This window comes from Notothenia rossii (genome assembly GCF_949606895.1).
Source record: "Notothenia rossii genome assembly, chromosome: 3".
NCBI lineage: Eukaryota > Metazoa > Chordata > Actinopteri > Perciformes > Nototheniidae > Notothenia > Notothenia rossii.
In genome coordinates, this window is record NC_136901.1 from 36078720 (window position 1) to 36096414 (window position 17695).

General features: G+C 43.8%; 1 protein-coding gene across 1 annotated transcript in view; it reads left to right on the top strand.

Moving 5' to 3' along the window:
* Positions 1-17695, top strand: part of actn3b (actinin alpha 3b) — a 31081-nt gene that overhangs the window by 12178 nt on the left and 1208 nt on the right. Inside the window, exons 2-20 of the mRNA XM_079667949.1 lie at positions 5095-5209; positions 6364-6483; positions 7290-7376; positions 8635-8722; positions 8963-9041; positions 9691-9772; positions 10734-10819; positions 11029-11121; positions 11921-12151; positions 12610-12757; positions 13159-13309; positions 14938-15046; positions 15168-15308; positions 15674-15856; positions 16287-16421; positions 16662-16841; positions 16931-17077; positions 17153-17218; positions 17308-17466. Coding sequence (XP_079524075.1) covers positions 5095-5209; positions 6364-6483; positions 7290-7376; positions 8635-8722; positions 8963-9041; positions 9691-9772; positions 10734-10819; positions 11029-11121; positions 11921-12151; positions 12610-12757; positions 13159-13309; positions 14938-15046; positions 15168-15308; positions 15674-15856; positions 16287-16421; positions 16662-16841; positions 16931-17077; positions 17153-17218; positions 17308-17466 — 2400 coding nt within the window. The remainder of the gene's footprint in view (positions 1-5094; positions 5210-6363; positions 6484-7289; positions 7377-8634; positions 8723-8962; positions 9042-9690; positions 9773-10733; positions 10820-11028; positions 11122-11920; positions 12152-12609; positions 12758-13158; positions 13310-14937; positions 15047-15167; positions 15309-15673; positions 15857-16286; positions 16422-16661; positions 16842-16930; positions 17078-17152; positions 17219-17307; positions 17467-17695) is intronic.

The window sequence follows — 17695 nt, forward strand, 5'->3', positions numbered from 1 at the left end:
TGGACGCTGTGTGTGTGATTTGTTTATGTGGCATCTGTGTGTGACTTCTGAACAGGTGTGTGTGTGTGACAAAGGTAGTGGACAGGTGTCACCCTTGCAGGCGGACTATTTTTACACCAGCAGCGAGACATAAATGCCTGTGTTAAATTGATATAAGACACATCAACTGTACGCAAGTTAACTTTTATGATTTATAGTGACACCTATAACACGTCTCTGATTGAAAAGTGCTGAAAATTGCATTTTTAAGCCAAAATAAGACGAGTAGAAACAGAATACTTCAACAGGAGGAGGTTATTGGCTTGATTTCCAAAGCCTCAATACAAGTCTCCTGGGCTCACCAGATGATTCACTTAACTCTGATATTTGCCTCATAAAACAAATGACAATAGCTTTTTTTTTAAAGTGCATTTGTGCCCGGTGTGCTTCAGAATGAGCCCATTTCAAAGCGTTATTGTTTTCTGATTGTTCTCGGCTTCCTAGGCCATAGCTTCTTCAGATACTTCACTGCAGTAGTAGGTTAAAAAATGTATCAAATCTTGCAGCTCAAAGCTCTCCAGAGATTATGTGGAGCTGCAGATGGATGCATGGAGGCAGTGTTCCCTGCTCAGTATGCACGTTCTCCCTCCAGACGAACACTACACCGGCTCTAATGAGACCGCACGGCCCTGAATTGAAGGTGCTAATTAGGGAGACCGGCTACTGAAGACTTGTGTGATTACATCTGCACACTGCTCTATGGCTAAAGACTGGACACCAGTGAGGGGACAGTGCAGAGAGGTTAGGTGTAAATTAGCCGCGTCCTGCAGGGTTATCAAATTATCCACATTATTAGCAGAAAGTCTGTTTTGTTTTTTTCTGTGTCGAAAGATGGTTTGAGGCCAAAGCTGTGTGTGTGTGTGTGTGTGTGTGTGTGTGTGTGTGTGTGTGTGTGTGTGTGTGTGTGTGTGTGTGTGTGTGTGTGTGTGTGTGTGTGTGTGTGTGTGTGTGTGTGTGTGTGTGTGGGTGTGGGTGTGGGTGTGGGGGGGTGTGTGTGTGTGTGTGGGGGGGGGGGTGTGTGTGTGTGTGTGAGATAGCAGGAGGCCATTTTGTGTCTTTTAGTTATGATTTATGACTTCATCTTAACGTGGTAGCAACTTGAGCTAAAAGGAAGAGAAGAAAAAGTACCCGAGCCTTGATTTATGCAGAAGAAACAATGGCATGGCCAAAGGATCAAGCTTGGAGTAGCTTAATCATGTTAACAATTTAGCAAACTATTGAATCACTTTGATCTTCTATTGATATTCATAATAAGTATAACAAATGGGCCAAACGTCTCTTAAATAAGATCAAAAGGCAACACTTGGTGCAGAAACCACAACCTCCCACCTTTTGATGTTATTGAAGCTTCTACTTGAACTAAACTACATCAGGGCTTTGGGGGGTGATACATTATGAAGTGCAGGTATTGAACGTGTCTCTTTTGAAAACGTACGTTGCTCATGGCTTCCCCTCCGAGGCCGGCAGCTGTAACTCCAGGCAGCGCCGCGGTTACATCAGCCCTGCTAGCTGACATTACTAAGATCTGTGTGTGTGTGTGGGGGGGGGGGGGGGGAGGTCTGTGTATGTCAGCTGTATTGAGGGTCAGCAGCCCTGATTCCCCTTGGGTGGGGGTGGGGGCGTAGTTATGACAGGCATTCAGCTGGTCCACCGTGACCTCATTTTACAAGAAGGACCTGTAATAAAAGGCCGATCTGAGCCGGGCCAGACCAACAGGTGTGGGGTGTGTGTGGTGGGGGGGGGGTGATGCCAGGATGGGGGGTGACTTCATGCCGGTGGACTCTGCAGACCACAGGCATTCAAATGAAACCCACAGGATGAGATCATAGAGAATGACACGCAGAAATAACAGCTCCAGAAATCCTGGCTACGGCAGATAATTGTTTTTCTTTATCCCGCGGTGCTGCGTTAAGCATAATGAATTATGTTTTGTAGCTCCAGCTTGAAGTGATTCCTTGATTTCGTTCGAACAGCCCTCCTTTGAAGTCGGCGAGGTTTCTCGGGTTTCTTTCTCGGGTTATTATTTTATACGACGTGGTATTCCTCAATCCTTTCTCCCCCTCTCTCCGTCTTGGACTCTTACAGTTCACCTCAGGAATCCTGCCTTCTCAGCTGTCCGCTGGTGTCCCATAGCAAACCGATTTAGCCTCGACCCCCCCCCCTTCACTTTTCAGTCCCCCTCCCCTCCACCTTATATAAACCCACCCCCTGCTCCTTGGGCTCCCTACCTCCTTCCTACACCTTCCCCTCCGCCGTGGCCTGTGCGAGCTGGGTTAGGAGCCGGTCTAAATTTGGTCATGCATGGCAAAGGAGGCGAGCACCTGCTGGGACCCCGGCTTCTCCGCCGCAGACCCTTACATCAAATTACACCGGGGCCGGGGCATTCCTGTCACTCCTCACCGCTCCACTTCACTGCCTCGCTCTTTCTCTCTCTGCCACTGTCTTTCTTTGGCTTTTTAAATTCTGAAATTCCCTTTGAAACAAATTAAGTTTTGCAGACGGGAATATTTGTTGTTAAAGTTTATGTAAGAAATACATTTTAAAAACATGCCATGATTCATCGGCTATTCAGATCCCACTGCAGCAACACTACCTATACTGCAATCTAAAAAGACTGTACACACGGATTCTTATGGTATGATTTGTTGTATTAGTATGTTCAAATCTGAAGACTGGTTAAACAGTTAATTTTCATCAGCCTATAAAAAGGCAATTTAATTTCTAAAAGGACATACAGGTAGTAGAATAACATCTACAATATTCAAAGGCAATGAGATGGAGGACACTAAGGAAGGAGAGCGTAAGAAATGACACACTAATGCAAATAATTAACTTTTATGGACATGGAGTGCTTACCTTACCTGGTCACGATAACCTCATCAGAGCACCGTTAGCTTTTTAGATACTTAACAGTACTACTTGTAGTTGCTTACCATTAATTTCTCTATATGAAACTATTTAATTCTGTATTCAGACATATTCAAGTTTCTCAAATCGTCTATTATCTAGAAAACGTCCAAATAGTACTGCTTTTCTTCCAACTATCAGTCCAAACTCAAGTCCTTTAGTTTAATATTGCATGAGTTATGTTGTTAATTTTCTCCTTTAAACACACACTGTCTTTCTCTCTTCTCACATTCAGTCTCTCGTGGGGTTTCTCTCTGTCAGAAACCCCTTCCTCTCTCTCCGTCACCATCCGTCTTCTGTCTGTCTCTGGTGCTTCTCTGTCCACCGTGTTCTTCCACGGTCACATTCGAGTGCAGGCGACGGACACACAAACACACGCAGATCTAAACGCACACCCACACACTGTACAAGGTTGCATACATTTAGTTTGAAATGTGCTCCGCTGTAATGGAAAATGTATGCTCTTACCTACGGAGCACAGAGCGTGTACAGTTGCTAATTTATACATCTGTCTCTCTCTCCTCACTCCGCCCACACCATCATCTGTAGTTAGTTATTCAGCTCATGTACTTATTCTGCGCCCACACATCCTCCGAACCCTGGCGAAGTTTCGTCTCTCCAGTGGCAGCTCTTACACACACTCAATCTGCTGAATGTGCACACACACATCCCATACTCACATTTGAAGCTAAACACCATGAAAGCCTCTCAAAATGCCATTCAGAGATTGATTGAATGGCCTGATGGAACCAATTGAATTGTCCCTGACGTGCACGGCCGACCATTAGGCAATTTTCCAGACAGACCAAAAGCAAGCACTCAGTGGCTAAGAGCCATTTACATCACTGTCTGCTTTGTGCCCATTACACACAGCAGCACCCAATGAACGCTTGCTTTCTAAAAGCAGAGATCTGGCTTTAGAGAGAGGCAGCGGCTACTCTAGCTAACTGCTCGACACAACACATCAGGCTGAGCGACAAACTCCAGGACCTTCAGGCTGACTAGTTCTCTTAGTGACAGAAATACATTTGGAGAAATGGCTGGAAGCATCGCTGCGATGCCTTTTCAGTTTGAAGTCTACTGTACTATAACTTGGCAATTCAGCTGACTTCAGCATAGCTCAGCATGTTCTGATGTTTGAAATGAATATCTAATCGTGTCAAAAAGAAACACAATAAGATCTCATCGAGCTGTCATCCTACGCCTGTGGCAAAGACACGAGCGTAGACAAGACATGATTTTCTAAAAAAGACAATAAACAAACTCAAAGCATTAAACGGAATTCAGTTTTGCGTGTTCAGGATCGTTGAGTCAGCCGTCGATCAGACGTAAGTGTCTCAGCGTTCGCTCTGTCGGCAGCGATGATAAGGTCACAGATCGAGGAGGACAGTTGATGCCTGGCGAAGCATTTTTGACCCGCTCTGAGAAGGGGAAACATCACTGTGTGTGTGTGTGTGTGTGTGTGTGTGTGTGTGTGTACATTGTATACATACAATTTAGAAATATTTGTGGCTATTTTACTTGCAGCCTTTAGTTCAGGGGTCTCAAACTCAAGGCCCGGGGGCCAAATCCGGCCCGCGACTTCATCTTATGTGGCCCCACAAGGGCTTGCAAAGAATATAACACGTTTATTATATGGTTACATGCCACTTTACAGAAGCAGGTTGCCCATAAACTACATGTCCCACAATGCATCTTGTTCTGTGACATGCCCACTGAAGAGTCTTGCAATTATTTGCCCTGGACTTCTGCTTTCAGACGTAGTTAATTACTAAGTTATTATCCTATCCGTTTATATTCCAATTCAGAGGCAATAATGTAATATAATACATTATTTTATATATATATATATATATACTATATATTTATATAGTTACAACCGGCCCTTTGAGTGCAACCTTTATGCGAATGTGGCCCGCGATGAAATTGAGTTTGACACCCCTGCTTTAGTTACTATAACCCTTTATGAACACACAGTCAAAAGAAATGTCGTTGTACTTTGTATGACGACAATAGAGATGTATTCTATGTGTGTTTGTCCAGGATGTTTCCCTCTGTGTGTGTGTAGCAGCTATTGTTCTGGCTGTGTGTGAATGTATTTGTCGTGCGGTCAGAGGTGACACCGTCTCTCTCTCTCTCCCCCCTCAGACCTTCACAGCTTGGTGTAACTCCCACTTGAGGAAAGCCGGGACAGCGATCGAGAACATTGAAGAGGATTTTAAAAATGGCCTCAAACTCATGCTGCTGCTGGAGGTCATATCAGGTGGATCTCATCAACCCACGCACACATTTATCGGCTACATACTGAGTCACCGTGGATGATTTCCTGGTTGGAAACTTTTTCTAATCTGGTTTTTATAGTTTTCTTTATACACAAGGCACATTTAGATTATCTGACACTTTCGTTGTAGATGTGATACAGATCATTGTCTCATTATCTGTGCCTTTCCCCCTAGTTTTATCCATCAGTTTAGCATTTTCTAAACTCTAGTAACATCTTTACTCATTAGCATAGTTTCTAGAGATACAGGAACAGGGGGCACCTGTCAAACCTACTTATTTGGAAGTGAAAATGAAATGAAATGTACCACACAGACTGACTATTGTATCACCCATGCATGATAGCTAAACAGCTTAAAGTGGACCTATCATGCTATATTTGAATACTATAGTGTAGGACCATACCTATATAAGACTTATTTATACTTTTTATTTTTCAAAATACCAAACAGATCATGCATTTTAGCCATTCCTCATTTCGCTCAATGTAACACTGTCTTTGCATGGGCTGATTCTGTGAGAACAGCACCATCTACAGGCCTGGCATATGTACTACAGCGTCTCCAGCGCTTTCCAACTGCAATGTCCGTGGCTGTCTCCTCCTGATTGGTGGAGTTGGCCCAATAGCCGTAGCGCCACTTCTGTGACATCACAGAAGTGTTCAAATCTGGATCAGTCTGTATCAGATCCGTTGCAGCCCCTTTTAAGAGATTTGGGTATGGAGGAAAATAAAGAGGGTTGTGTTTTCTGACACTGGTGATTTCCCTGGAACACCGGGGACACATATTCATGTATAGAAGACGTACAAAAGTGCATTTTGCATGATAGGTCCCCTTTAAATAGTTAAGCTTGGTGTATACAAATCTGTTTTTCTTGGAGCTTTACATACAAAAATAGATTCACCAAACTACAAACCCTTCTGAATATGATATCATTAGGGCTTTAACTGATGACTATTGCCGATATTAATTAATCTGCCAGTTATTTTCTACTGTCTAAATGTCAGCCAAGTTGTATAAAAACACATCCATCAGTTAAAAGCAGCTCATCCTCCCATTGAAGAAGCAGGAGCCAGGTAAAATGTCCATCCCATAATAGTGTTGCCTCTGCTAAATGATTTGTTTTCTCTCCTCTTAGGTGAGAGGCTGCCCAAACCCGACAAAGGCAAGATGCGTTTCCACAAGATCGCCAACGTGAACAAAGCTCTGGACTTCATCTGCAGCAAGGGCGTGAAGCTGGTGTCCATCGGGGCTGAGGGTGAGAGTCCTGCTCTTCTCCCGCTGCGACCTATTCTCATCAATATTCCAAGGTCACAGCGGATTTGCATTTCTTAGACCTATTTTTGAGCTCCAGATGGTCACAGCGTCGGGAGGGTTCAGATAAGAGCCGCAATACACAAGAGCTGTCATGTATTCTTTCATTTACTCTAAGAGACAACTCGTTTATTAATATATCAAATCACTTCTGCCCTTCTTGACTAATTTTGTTGGATACATAATTTAAATGGTTTAAAAACACTCAGTGGTAACATGTTATTACTTCAAAGATGAATGATTGAATATGGTTAAAGAGACCCACAGCGAAATAAACAAAAGAGAGCGGAGGATACTGTTGCGTGTTAACTCAGGTCATTCAAATAAACAACGGTAACTGGAATGGAGTGTTTCTTCAGCAGTGAAAACGTTCGACTTTCACGTTTCAAATGAATATTTAACGCTCAGATTTAGTCTCACTGAAAACGTTCCCCCCGCTGAGTTTAGTCAGTCGAACGTCAAACTCCGAAAACATTCACACCGCAGCACTTCAAAGCCACTTAGAGTTTTCATGTGACTTCCAGTTTCTTCTCCTTTCTAATTGCACTCAAGAATATCTCTTTGAGCCCTGAGGCCGCGTGAAGTTCAGTTAGTCTCCTCAGCAGCAGCAGCAGCCTCAGGGCGGACTGTTCAACCTGTTTCAGTAGCAGACTCACATCCTCTAACCCTCACAACCCAGAAGCCTGCCTTACGCTCTTATATCATGTGTCCTTATTTCCCCTAATGGATTATCTGCTTGTGTTTTTGCAGAAATTACTGACGGCAATGGGAAGATGACTCTTGGTATGATCTGGACCATCATCCTGCGTTTTGCCATCCAGGACATCTCTGTGGAAGGTGTGTGTGTGTTTACATTTAACATACACAACTTGAAGTCACATGTTGTTTCTATTAAATATGTTTATTACCCTAACCCTAAGAAGCATGTGTTAACAAGTGAGCTTAACGGCCCGTCCACACAGTGTGCGTTGAAGCTTGCCGGCGGGCGTGTCTGAAACTCGACCAACAACCAATCACATGAATCTCCCGCCCCTGACACACAAGCAGCGGTTTGATTGGCTAGAGCTTGCACTGGCATATGATTCGATTGGCTGACGCTTCTGCCGAGGCTTCAAAAATGTAACATTACTCAACTTTTGCAGTGAGGCACGCCAGCAAAGCTCCGCTTCCCACAATGCAGTTCCGCGAAAAGTGACGTCACCCCATTCAAAGTGAATGGTGAAGCTTTCAGTGCTGGTAGATTTAGTTTTGTTACTTTTTGACAAACCCTGGCTAGCTCTGTTTCCATTCTTTATACTAAGCTATGCTAACCAACTGCTCTTGTTTAATGTGTTGCCATCAGAGCGGTTTCATATTCTCATAAAACTCCTAGCAACAATGGGAATGAGTTTCTTTTAACAAAATGTCAGACTGTTCCTTTGAACTGTTATGGGACACTTTTAATAACTACATCAGGCCCTTTCCACAAACAATACTGAAGCTGACTGACGATAATCTCCATGTCGGTCACATGAGCACAACATACAGATCGTCTTTGTACTGTCAATCACTATGTCACACTAATAAAGTGGAGGGAAAACAAGTTAGCCGTTGATCTCTTTAGAAAAATACACTGAATTCTCCTTTTGTCTCACACTAGAGTTTCACACATCGGTCACAGTAAATCCGATCCATCGAACCCACTCCTCTGAACTACGTGTGCTCCTCCTAGCCAGCCTTCATGTTGGCAGGCCGCTCGGCTCACTGTAAATGTATAAAGACTGCGACCTTGTTCGCTCTGTCCTGACCCTCAGTCCATCTTCTTGAACCCTCCCTTCATGGCTCCTGCTTCTTAATATCTCCTGCTGTCAAATATAGACTTTGCTATCTAACCACTTCTCTCCACTCGAGCAGTAAACACAATCTGCTGTAGCTTGACTCTAAACGCCAACTTTGTAAACAGACCTTTTTGAACCCGATCGTGATCATTATGAAGGTTTCTTGCATCCCCTTCCCACATTACATCGTCTCTCAAAATGCCTTCTATTGCCTCCTCTCTTTTCCTTTCATCTGTGCCACAATGCTCACCATCTCCCCCCCTTTTTGCATTTCCCAGAGACCTCTGCTAAGGAGGGTCTGCTGCTGTGGTGCCAGAGGAAGACCGCCCCCTACAGGAACGTCAACGTGCAGAACTTCCACATCAGGTGGGTCTACGACGCCCGACTGTGGCACCAGCAGGGCACTGCATCCACCTTTCACCAACTCTGTGTTCTCCTGAAAATACAGATGCTTACCTTTTGATATGCCTCCTGTTCCTGCTTTGTCACCTCCCCTTTTCCTTCTCCATCCTCCTTTGTCTCACGAACCCTCTCTGAAACTGTCTTTCCCCACTTCTTCTTCTTTCTCTTCCTCCTCTTCCTCTTCCTCCTCTTCTCGCGGCTCAGTTGGAAGGACGGCCTGGCTCTGTGCGCCCTCATCCACAGACATAGACCTGACCTCATTGACTACTCCAAACTGAGAAAGGTGCCCTGTCCTTCCTTCCCTTTTTATCCACTTTTCCACGGATTCATTTGCTTTGTTTTCTCTCTTCATACTGAATTAAGATGTCTGACACTCCCATCTATTTCCATCTGTTCAAAGAGAAACGTTTCTTTGCATTTCAAGTGACATCCTGTGAGAATGTTCTGCACTATGACCTGATATCTATTTCATGACCCAAGCATAGTGTGATACCAAACGTTGCATTTTCTAATTCACATTCATATATAATCCACTGGCTCGTATTTTCAGTCACTTACAAGTGCATTTGTTTAGTGTAGAGTTCAAAAGGAAACGTCAATACCCGTAGGATTATAGTTCTCATGTGCTGAAAATGTGAACATTTCAATTTGACCATTTTTTTTTTATTGAGCTGTTTTTGTTGTTGTTGTTTTTTGTGGTCACTTAGGGAAGTGCAGACATCCTCCATCCAACATAGTTTTTCAAAAGTGTTTGAAACAGCTGAAGGAAGAAATGAGATTCACACTGAAAGACCACTTGTCATTTTTAACATTGTTAAATAGATTGTATACAGTGTCTAGTTTCAGTCCTCAGCGTGAACCCTAGTGTTAGCCATCTTGTATTATTGGCAGTGCAGAGCTACCTGTCTGACAGTGCTCGTGTCTCCCTGCAGGACGACCCCATCGGTAACCTGAACACCGCCTTCGAGGTGGCTGAGAAGTTCCTGGACATCCCCAAGATGCTGGACGCTGAAGGTGTGTGTGTGTGTGTGTGTGTGTGTGTGTGTGTGTGTGTGTGTGTGTGTGTGTGTGTGTGTGTGTGTGTGTGTGTGTGTGTGTGTGTGTGTGGGTGTGGGTGTGGGGGGGTGTGTGTGTGTGTGTGGGGGGGGGGGTGTGTGTGTGTGTGTGAGATAGCAGGAGGCCATTTTGTGTCTTTTAGTTATGATTTATGACTTCATCTTAACGTGGTAGCAACTTGAGCTAAAAGGAAGAGAAGAAAAAGTACCCGAGCCTTGATTTATGCAGAAGAAACAATGGCATGGCCAAAGGATCAAGCTTGGAGTAGCTTAATCATGTTAACAATTTAGCAAACTATTGAATCACTTTGATCTTCTATTGATATTCATAATAAGTATAACAAATGGGCCAAACGTCTCTTAAATAAGATCTATTCTAATGATATGCCGTATAGCTTTTAACACATTGTGTATTTGTTTACGTTCTTGATGTTTCAGAATCCTTCAGTTCAAGTTCAACATTTCCCATCACAGGAGAAAGAGACTCCAAACTGCTGTCAAAACGTTTTTGTGTTATCGTGCCAGAAATAAACGCAGCTTTTTGGTCAATATTTGTGTGTGTGTGTGTGTGTGTGTGTGTGTGTGTGTGTGTGTGTGTGTGTGTGTGTGTGTGTGTGTGTGTGTGTGTGTGTGTGTGTTCCTCTGAAGTGGGGAACGTTCTCACCTCAGGTTAAATGGCTAAGATGACTCGTACGTATAGACAGTAAAACATAATGTTCTGTACTTAAAGATAATGTATGTTTAAATAAAGAAAATCACCTTCTTAGTTAAATAAATATCAATATCATTTTTTATTAAAATCCAAAGCTGCTTCCTAAAATATGAATATGACTATCTGTGTGATTCCTCCTCACCACGGATGACCTTTCTTAAGATTTATATATTATTTTAATATTATCTTTGCTAATTTCCCTCCTCAGATATCGTGAACACACCCAAACCCGACGAGAAGGCCATCATGACCTACGTGTCCTGCTTCTACCACGCCTTCGCCGGCGCTGAGCAGGTCAGATCATACTTTAGTTTCATGTTGTTGTAATATATGTTGTAATAAAACACCCTTGGATTTTGTTGATTTCTTTATAAAAGCAGAAAATGATGCATAAATCCTGTCAAGATGATATTTCAGCAGTTCTTAAATACAGTCTTCTGGAGAAATACTAATCCATGATGTGTTGTAAATGTATATTAATGGATGATTACTCGCTCCCTCAGGCTGAGACAGCTGCCAACCGTATCTGTAAGGTTCTGGCCGTCAACCAGGAGAATGAGAAGCTGATGGAGGAGTATGAGAAGCTGGCCAGTGAGGTGAGACCCCCCCCCCCCCCCCCCCACAAAAACACCCTCTCTAACAACACAATGATGCACTGCTTTACACTCTGATTTAGTTTGTGATCTTGAGCAACTGCAGGCACATCGATAGTGTGATGAGAGTCAAAGTGTAAGTTTAAAACAGCAGATAAGATCAATACTACGAGACACAGACATGCTCATGATTATCAATAACCTGTTAGAATCAATTTAACATCATTTGCTCTCAATGATTGTTCTGCAAAGGGACAAGGCAAGTCTATTAGTAGAGAAACGTTCAACAACAAATTCATCCAAGTGGAAAATACCAAAGCTTGTGACTGGGGTCAAAAAACTCTCACGGTGTTTAAAAGTCTAACATGTACAGGTTATTATTTCTTTATTGATTATTCTGTCGAGATTTCTTTTGATGTATTGACTTTCAATGAATGAAATGTAAAGATTAATAACAGGTAACCATTAGAAGCTTTAAATGTATAATGATGTGATAATGAAATAGGCCTTTAAAACATGAACTTAACAATACATTCTGAAGTAGGTATATGTTTCTTTGAAAATAGAACCTTAAGACTTTCATCACACATTGTGTTTGTGAAACCGGCAACAATGTCCTTGATATTTAAAAAAAGACTTTACTTTTACCACAACTCAGCCTTGAGTGTGCTCGTACATATTCAAATAAACCACCTGAAAGACATATTAACTTAAGTATTTCAGCTTGTTTAAATAATACAAAGTCTCCAGGATATAAAATGTAACAATAGAGACATTAATAATGGTCACGTTCCCCCCCCAGCTGCTGGAGTGGATCCGCCGCACCATCCCCTGGCTGGAGAACCGCACGGCGGAGCAGACGATGCGCGCCATGCAGCAGAAGCTGGAGGATTTCCGTGACTACCGTCGCATCCACAAGCCGCCCCGCGTGCAGGAGAAGTGCCAGCTGGAGATCAACTTCAACACCCTGCAGACCAAGCTGAGGCTGAGCAACAGGCCCGCCTTCATGCCCTCCGAGGGCAAGATGGTGTCGGTGAGCACGGAGCATCTTTGTAGATCAACAGGCTTCGAATGTGTTGAAGGGTTTCTACTTCCTGTGTTGCTTTACCCTGAAGCCTGTCAAATCTTTCAAACCCTCTGTTTTTAAGATAACTCGTATAAGAATGTTCTCTACACTTCAGATACAAACTACTCACTCAAACTAAAATAAGAAGGATGGAGAAAGAAAGGCAATACTGAAAAGTGCAGAACATGCTGAGCTATGTTGAAGTCGACCAATAGAAGCTTCACTTCATTTCCTAATAATACCGCATACTCACACTTCACTCATTTCAAATTCTCCCAAATCGACATAGATATGAAAGTGTTCTCAAGGCGTACGCTTCATTATTTACATTCTGAACACTTCATTCCCTCCAATAAGTGTCAGCAGAACCTTTGCAAGTCCCTGCCCTCAGTGTGCAGCGCTGATAGAGCCTCTCTCTCCTGCAGGATATTGCCAACGCCTGGAAGGGGCTGGAGGGGGTGGAGAAGGGCTACGAGGAGTGGCTGCTGACGGAGATCCGCCGCCTGGAGAGACTCGACCACCTGGCTGAGAAGTTCAAGCAGAAGTGCACCATGCACGAGTCCTGGACCGGAGGTAGGGCCACAGGAAGCTAGACAGAGTTACACTTTAATAGATCATTACACTTCCTGGCTACGAGGCTGCTCTGCGTTGAACACATTGTGAAAGTCATTGTATAGTTTATTGAAAGATGTCAGATGTTACAAATATTGTGAAAAGACAAAGTTCATCCTGTGGAAAAATATAAGAAACTCATCGTATAGTGTCAAAAACAGTTCCAAAGAAAATAAATTAACAAAGTCATATCGGAATATTCGAAAGTAATGAAAATATCAGAAATATCACATACTGTAGTATTTTATGTTAAAAACATCATGAATATATATAAAAGAGTGTTACCATGGTTTGCCATCAAAATGTAACAAAAAATCTGTATCTGTTATTCGTGAGGATAATAAACCAAACGTGTGTTCCAGGTAAGGAGGAGCTGCTCTCCCAGAAGGACTACGAGTCGGCCTCCCTGATGGAGATCAGAGCTCTGATGAGGAAGCACGAGGCGTTCGAGAGCGACCTCGCCGCCCACCAGGACCGCGTGGAGCAGATCGCTGCCATCGCCCAGGAGCTCAAGTAAGAGGCCGGGACTCAGAGAGAGAGAGAGAGAGAGTCACACCGGGAACTCTAGTTGTCGATTGGCCAGCTCGTAGTCCTGTTGTGAACCCAGAAATGTTGAGTACCCAAAGTCTAATGTAACTGCCGGATGCTAACTTGCATACGTTGGGCAATTTGCACATTTAGCATACGTTTCATTAATCAGCATTCTAGCCTATACAGATAATAGTTCAAACATGGCTTGGACGGTTTTGGACTGATCCAAAATCAGCCAGAAATGGATTCAGCGTCCTCAATTACCACTAACACCACTTCAGTGTCCGAACAATGCTCAAAATATGCAAGTTGGACTCCAGCAGTTTCTATGTGCCGGCATCCTAAACGTTTCTAACATAACACGTTGTGCTACTCGACATGTCCGGGTTCACAGTGCTACACTCGGAGGGAGATGTGTGTAAGTGTAGGAGGACAGGAGCAGGAAGCGGCTGAAGAGTTTCAGGACTTTTAATTGTGGTGTTGGGAGAGATATGTGAGAGCGGGCGAGGTGACCACAAAAGTAGAAAAGAGTGGAAAGCATATTAATGAGGGATAAAAAGATGAAAGGCTGGAGAAACCTCTGATCTCACTTTATCCAGATTCCTCTGGGCTTCTTCCTCGCAGACCGTTCGGATAGCATCTCTTTGATGTGATGCAGTGCTCGGCAACATAATGCTGAATATGTATGCGTGCCACACATCGTTACTTCTGAAGAAGATATCATGTTACTCAAAAGCAAAGTAGTTGTCCCCTGTATCGAAAGTGACCATGGCGTCCTCGTGGTCAGGTCATTGATAGTACAGGAAGATGAAGCTGGAAGCCTTTCCCGTGTTTGAAGGATTCTCCGTTCCTATCAGACCCTGGCGCTCCCACACATTTAATAATACATGCAATCAACAGGAAGTGGTGTCACTACAGAACAGCTGATATCTTTCTGTTTTAGTTAGACGAATCAGTGGAGTATGACATATTTTAACAAAGGGAGTACAAGTCGTCCAAATGTAGGTTTCTCCGTCTATAAATCCCACATTTAATTCGGACAAAGACCAATGTTTGAGCAGCTGAATCCAGGGCGAGATTGGGTGCTGGTTAAAACTATACATCGATTATAAACATGGGATAAGATTAGGTTTTCTGTAAGGTACATGGAGAGATTAAAGTGAAGCAAGATAGTTCTCAGATGACCCCTCAATTTCAGAATCTGGGAATAAGCCAGAACATGTAATGGCACGAAGTATTCAAATGTTAGTTACAGCTACTTGGGAGTGTTGCTTCGGGAACTATTTTGTCTTTAAGAAGTGGCAGATGTTATAGATATTTATAAAATGCAACAAAGAAGATATTTTGTTTGTAAATCAACTTCTAAATTTGTCCTTCCTTTTTATCTCTCCTGATAATTAAAACAAAATCTCACAGTAAGTCAGAGTTTGGAATAGAAAGTGTATTTTTATATTGGTTACATTAACAGTCATTCATGCTGAGAAAATGAATCGAAGGAACTGGACTATTCTAAATATTCTGTACGTTAGATTGAAACTTTGATAGTCTATGTGAAATAAGTATTTGTTATGGGTATATAGATGATTACTAATGCTGTGTGTGTCCTGCAGCGAGCTGGATTACCACGATGCCGCCTCAGTGAACGCTCGCTGCCAGGGCATCTGTGACCAGTGGGACAACCTGGGCACCCTGACCCAGAAGAGAAGGGACGCACTGGAGGTACAGCCCCACACAATGATATATCAACACCCAGATCATTCATAAAATAACAGCTATTCAGTTTAATAGATGTCCACACCTGTTATCTTGTTAATGACGGTCTCCTTTTGTGTGTGTGTAGCGTGTGGAGAAGCTGTGGGAGACCATCGACCAGCTGTACCTGGAGTTCGCCAAGAGGGCGGCGCCTTTCAACAACTGGATGGACGGAGCCATGGAGGACCTGCAGGACATGTTCATCGTCCACAGCATCGAGGAGATCCAGGTACGATACATCCTTGATGTTGATTAGACCATGATAGGTAGCTGACGCTGACTGTTGTCCTACAGGACGTTCAAATATACAGATTGAAGTCAGTCAATAACCTTTAGAGTTTGAATTGTGTGATATGTATTTTGAGGTAAAAGCAACACATGCTGTCCTCTGTAACTAAAGTACATTTTTATATATAACAGTGTATCCCGTATTTGTAATTAACTTAAATTCAAATGTCTGTAATTGGGAAAACAATTTAGACTTAGTATTTCCTTTAGGCAGATGCTGCACATGAATGCAGCTTCACACTGATAAATGAATGTTTCCCTGTTATGATGGGTAAGTAAAACCCTGACTGTGACCCCCCCCCCCAGAGTCTGATCACCGCTCACGACCAGTTCAAAGCCACTCTGCCCGAGGCCGACAAGGAGCGCATGGCCACCATGGGGATCCACAACGAGATCCTGAAGATCGCCCAGACCTACGGCATCAAGCTGTCCGGAATCAACCCCTACACCAACCTCTCCCCCCAGGACATCAGCTCCAAGTGGGACGCGGTGAGTCACATCAAACACACCCAAGAGTCTTCGGAGGAAATCTAACATTAACTTTATTATGAATCAGTTAAAGTTTACGTTGTGTCAACCGAGCCTGGATCGCTCTGTGTGCAGCATTTGGTCATCTGGCTCATAAGTTCGGTGCATGCACAACAACAGCTCAGAAATAGTACATTTAAGATACAGTGGCCCTGAATACTGCAGGCTTAAAGCTTCTATCAAAAACCTAACTAATTGCGTATCAAGCTGATACTGGTACTCAGCTTCCACTAACTTAGTTTTAGCTAAAAAGTGGACCTCATATTCCAGTACCACAGGGTTACAGTGGTTGCAAGTTTTTAGCACTAAAAACTCAATATATTGGTCTAATCTCTTTTGCTGTTAAAAGAAGCGTTGGTGACGTTGGTGCGTTGGATTTCTCCGCCTGCAGGTGAAGCACCTGGTTCCCCTCAGAGACCAAATGCTCCAGGAGGAGGTGGCCAGGCAGCAGGCCAACGAGAGGCTGAGGCGCCAGTTCGCCGCCCAGGCCAACATCATCGGGCCCTGGATCCAAACCAAGATGGAGGTACAGTGACACTACACTTTAACTTAAGAATATACAAGGAAGGCAGATTAATAAAGATGTTTTTATTATAGGGCATTGACAACTGTGGACATTTTCTTATATAATGTTCACCATGGTAGAAAAGTAGTAATATAAGTTTGAAAAGGCAATACAGACAAGTAAACAGTGTTTGGAGTTGCATAACAAATAGATCTACCCATAGACACTTGCAGAACATGAATACATTTGAACCCCCTGCAGGAGATCAGCCACGTGTCTGTGGACATCGCGGGCTCCCTGGAGGAACAGATGAACAGCCTGAAGCAGTACGAGGGGAACATCATCAACTACAAATCCAACATCGACAAGCTGGAGGGAGACCACCAGCTGAGCCAGGAGTCCCTCATCTTCGACAACAAGCACACCAACTACACCATGGAGGTAAACTGCTGCCATGACGACCAGCGACATCACACCCTCCACCTGTTTTACCCCTTTATTCAAGTCCTGTCTTCTCACCTCCTGCTCAGCATGTGCGTGTGGGCTGGGAACAGCTGCTCACCACCATCGCCAGAACCATCAACGAGGTGGAGAACCAGATCCTGACCCGCGACGCCAAGGGCATCAGCCAGGAGCAGCTCAACGAGTTCAGGGCCTCCTTCAACCACTTCGACAGGGTGACGCTTCATTAACACAGTCATACTAACAATGTGTGAGATATTATCTAAACTAATACTTTGTGTCTCTTGCAGAAGAGAAACGGCATGATGGATCCAGACGACTTCCGTGCCTGCCTCATCTCCATGGGTTACGATCTGGTGAGTACAGCATGTCTCAGACCTTTGACCTGAGATCACTAAAAGTGATATGAGTTATGAACTGGTGCACTGCTGCTGCTCTCTGACAGGGTGAGGTGGAGTTTGCTCGCATCATGACTCTGGTGGACCCCAACAACACGGGCGTGGTGACCTTCCAGGCCTTCATCGACTTCATGACCCGCGAGACCGCTGAGACCGACACCGCAGAACAGGTCATGGCCTCCTTCAAGATCCTGGCCTCAGACAAGGTAAGCACACACAGCAGACTGTTAGCCACAACATGCTACACATAGGCAGTTTAAATATAGTCTAGTTGAATACCCAAATGTTTTGTTAGAAACTGCCAGATGCTAACTTGCACAAGTTGTGTTTCTTAGCCTATGTGGACAACAGTAAACCCAACATGCAAGTTAGCATCGGGCAGTTTCTATGTACTGAGGCCCCGTACATCTCTAACAAAACGTTAGGGTACTCAAC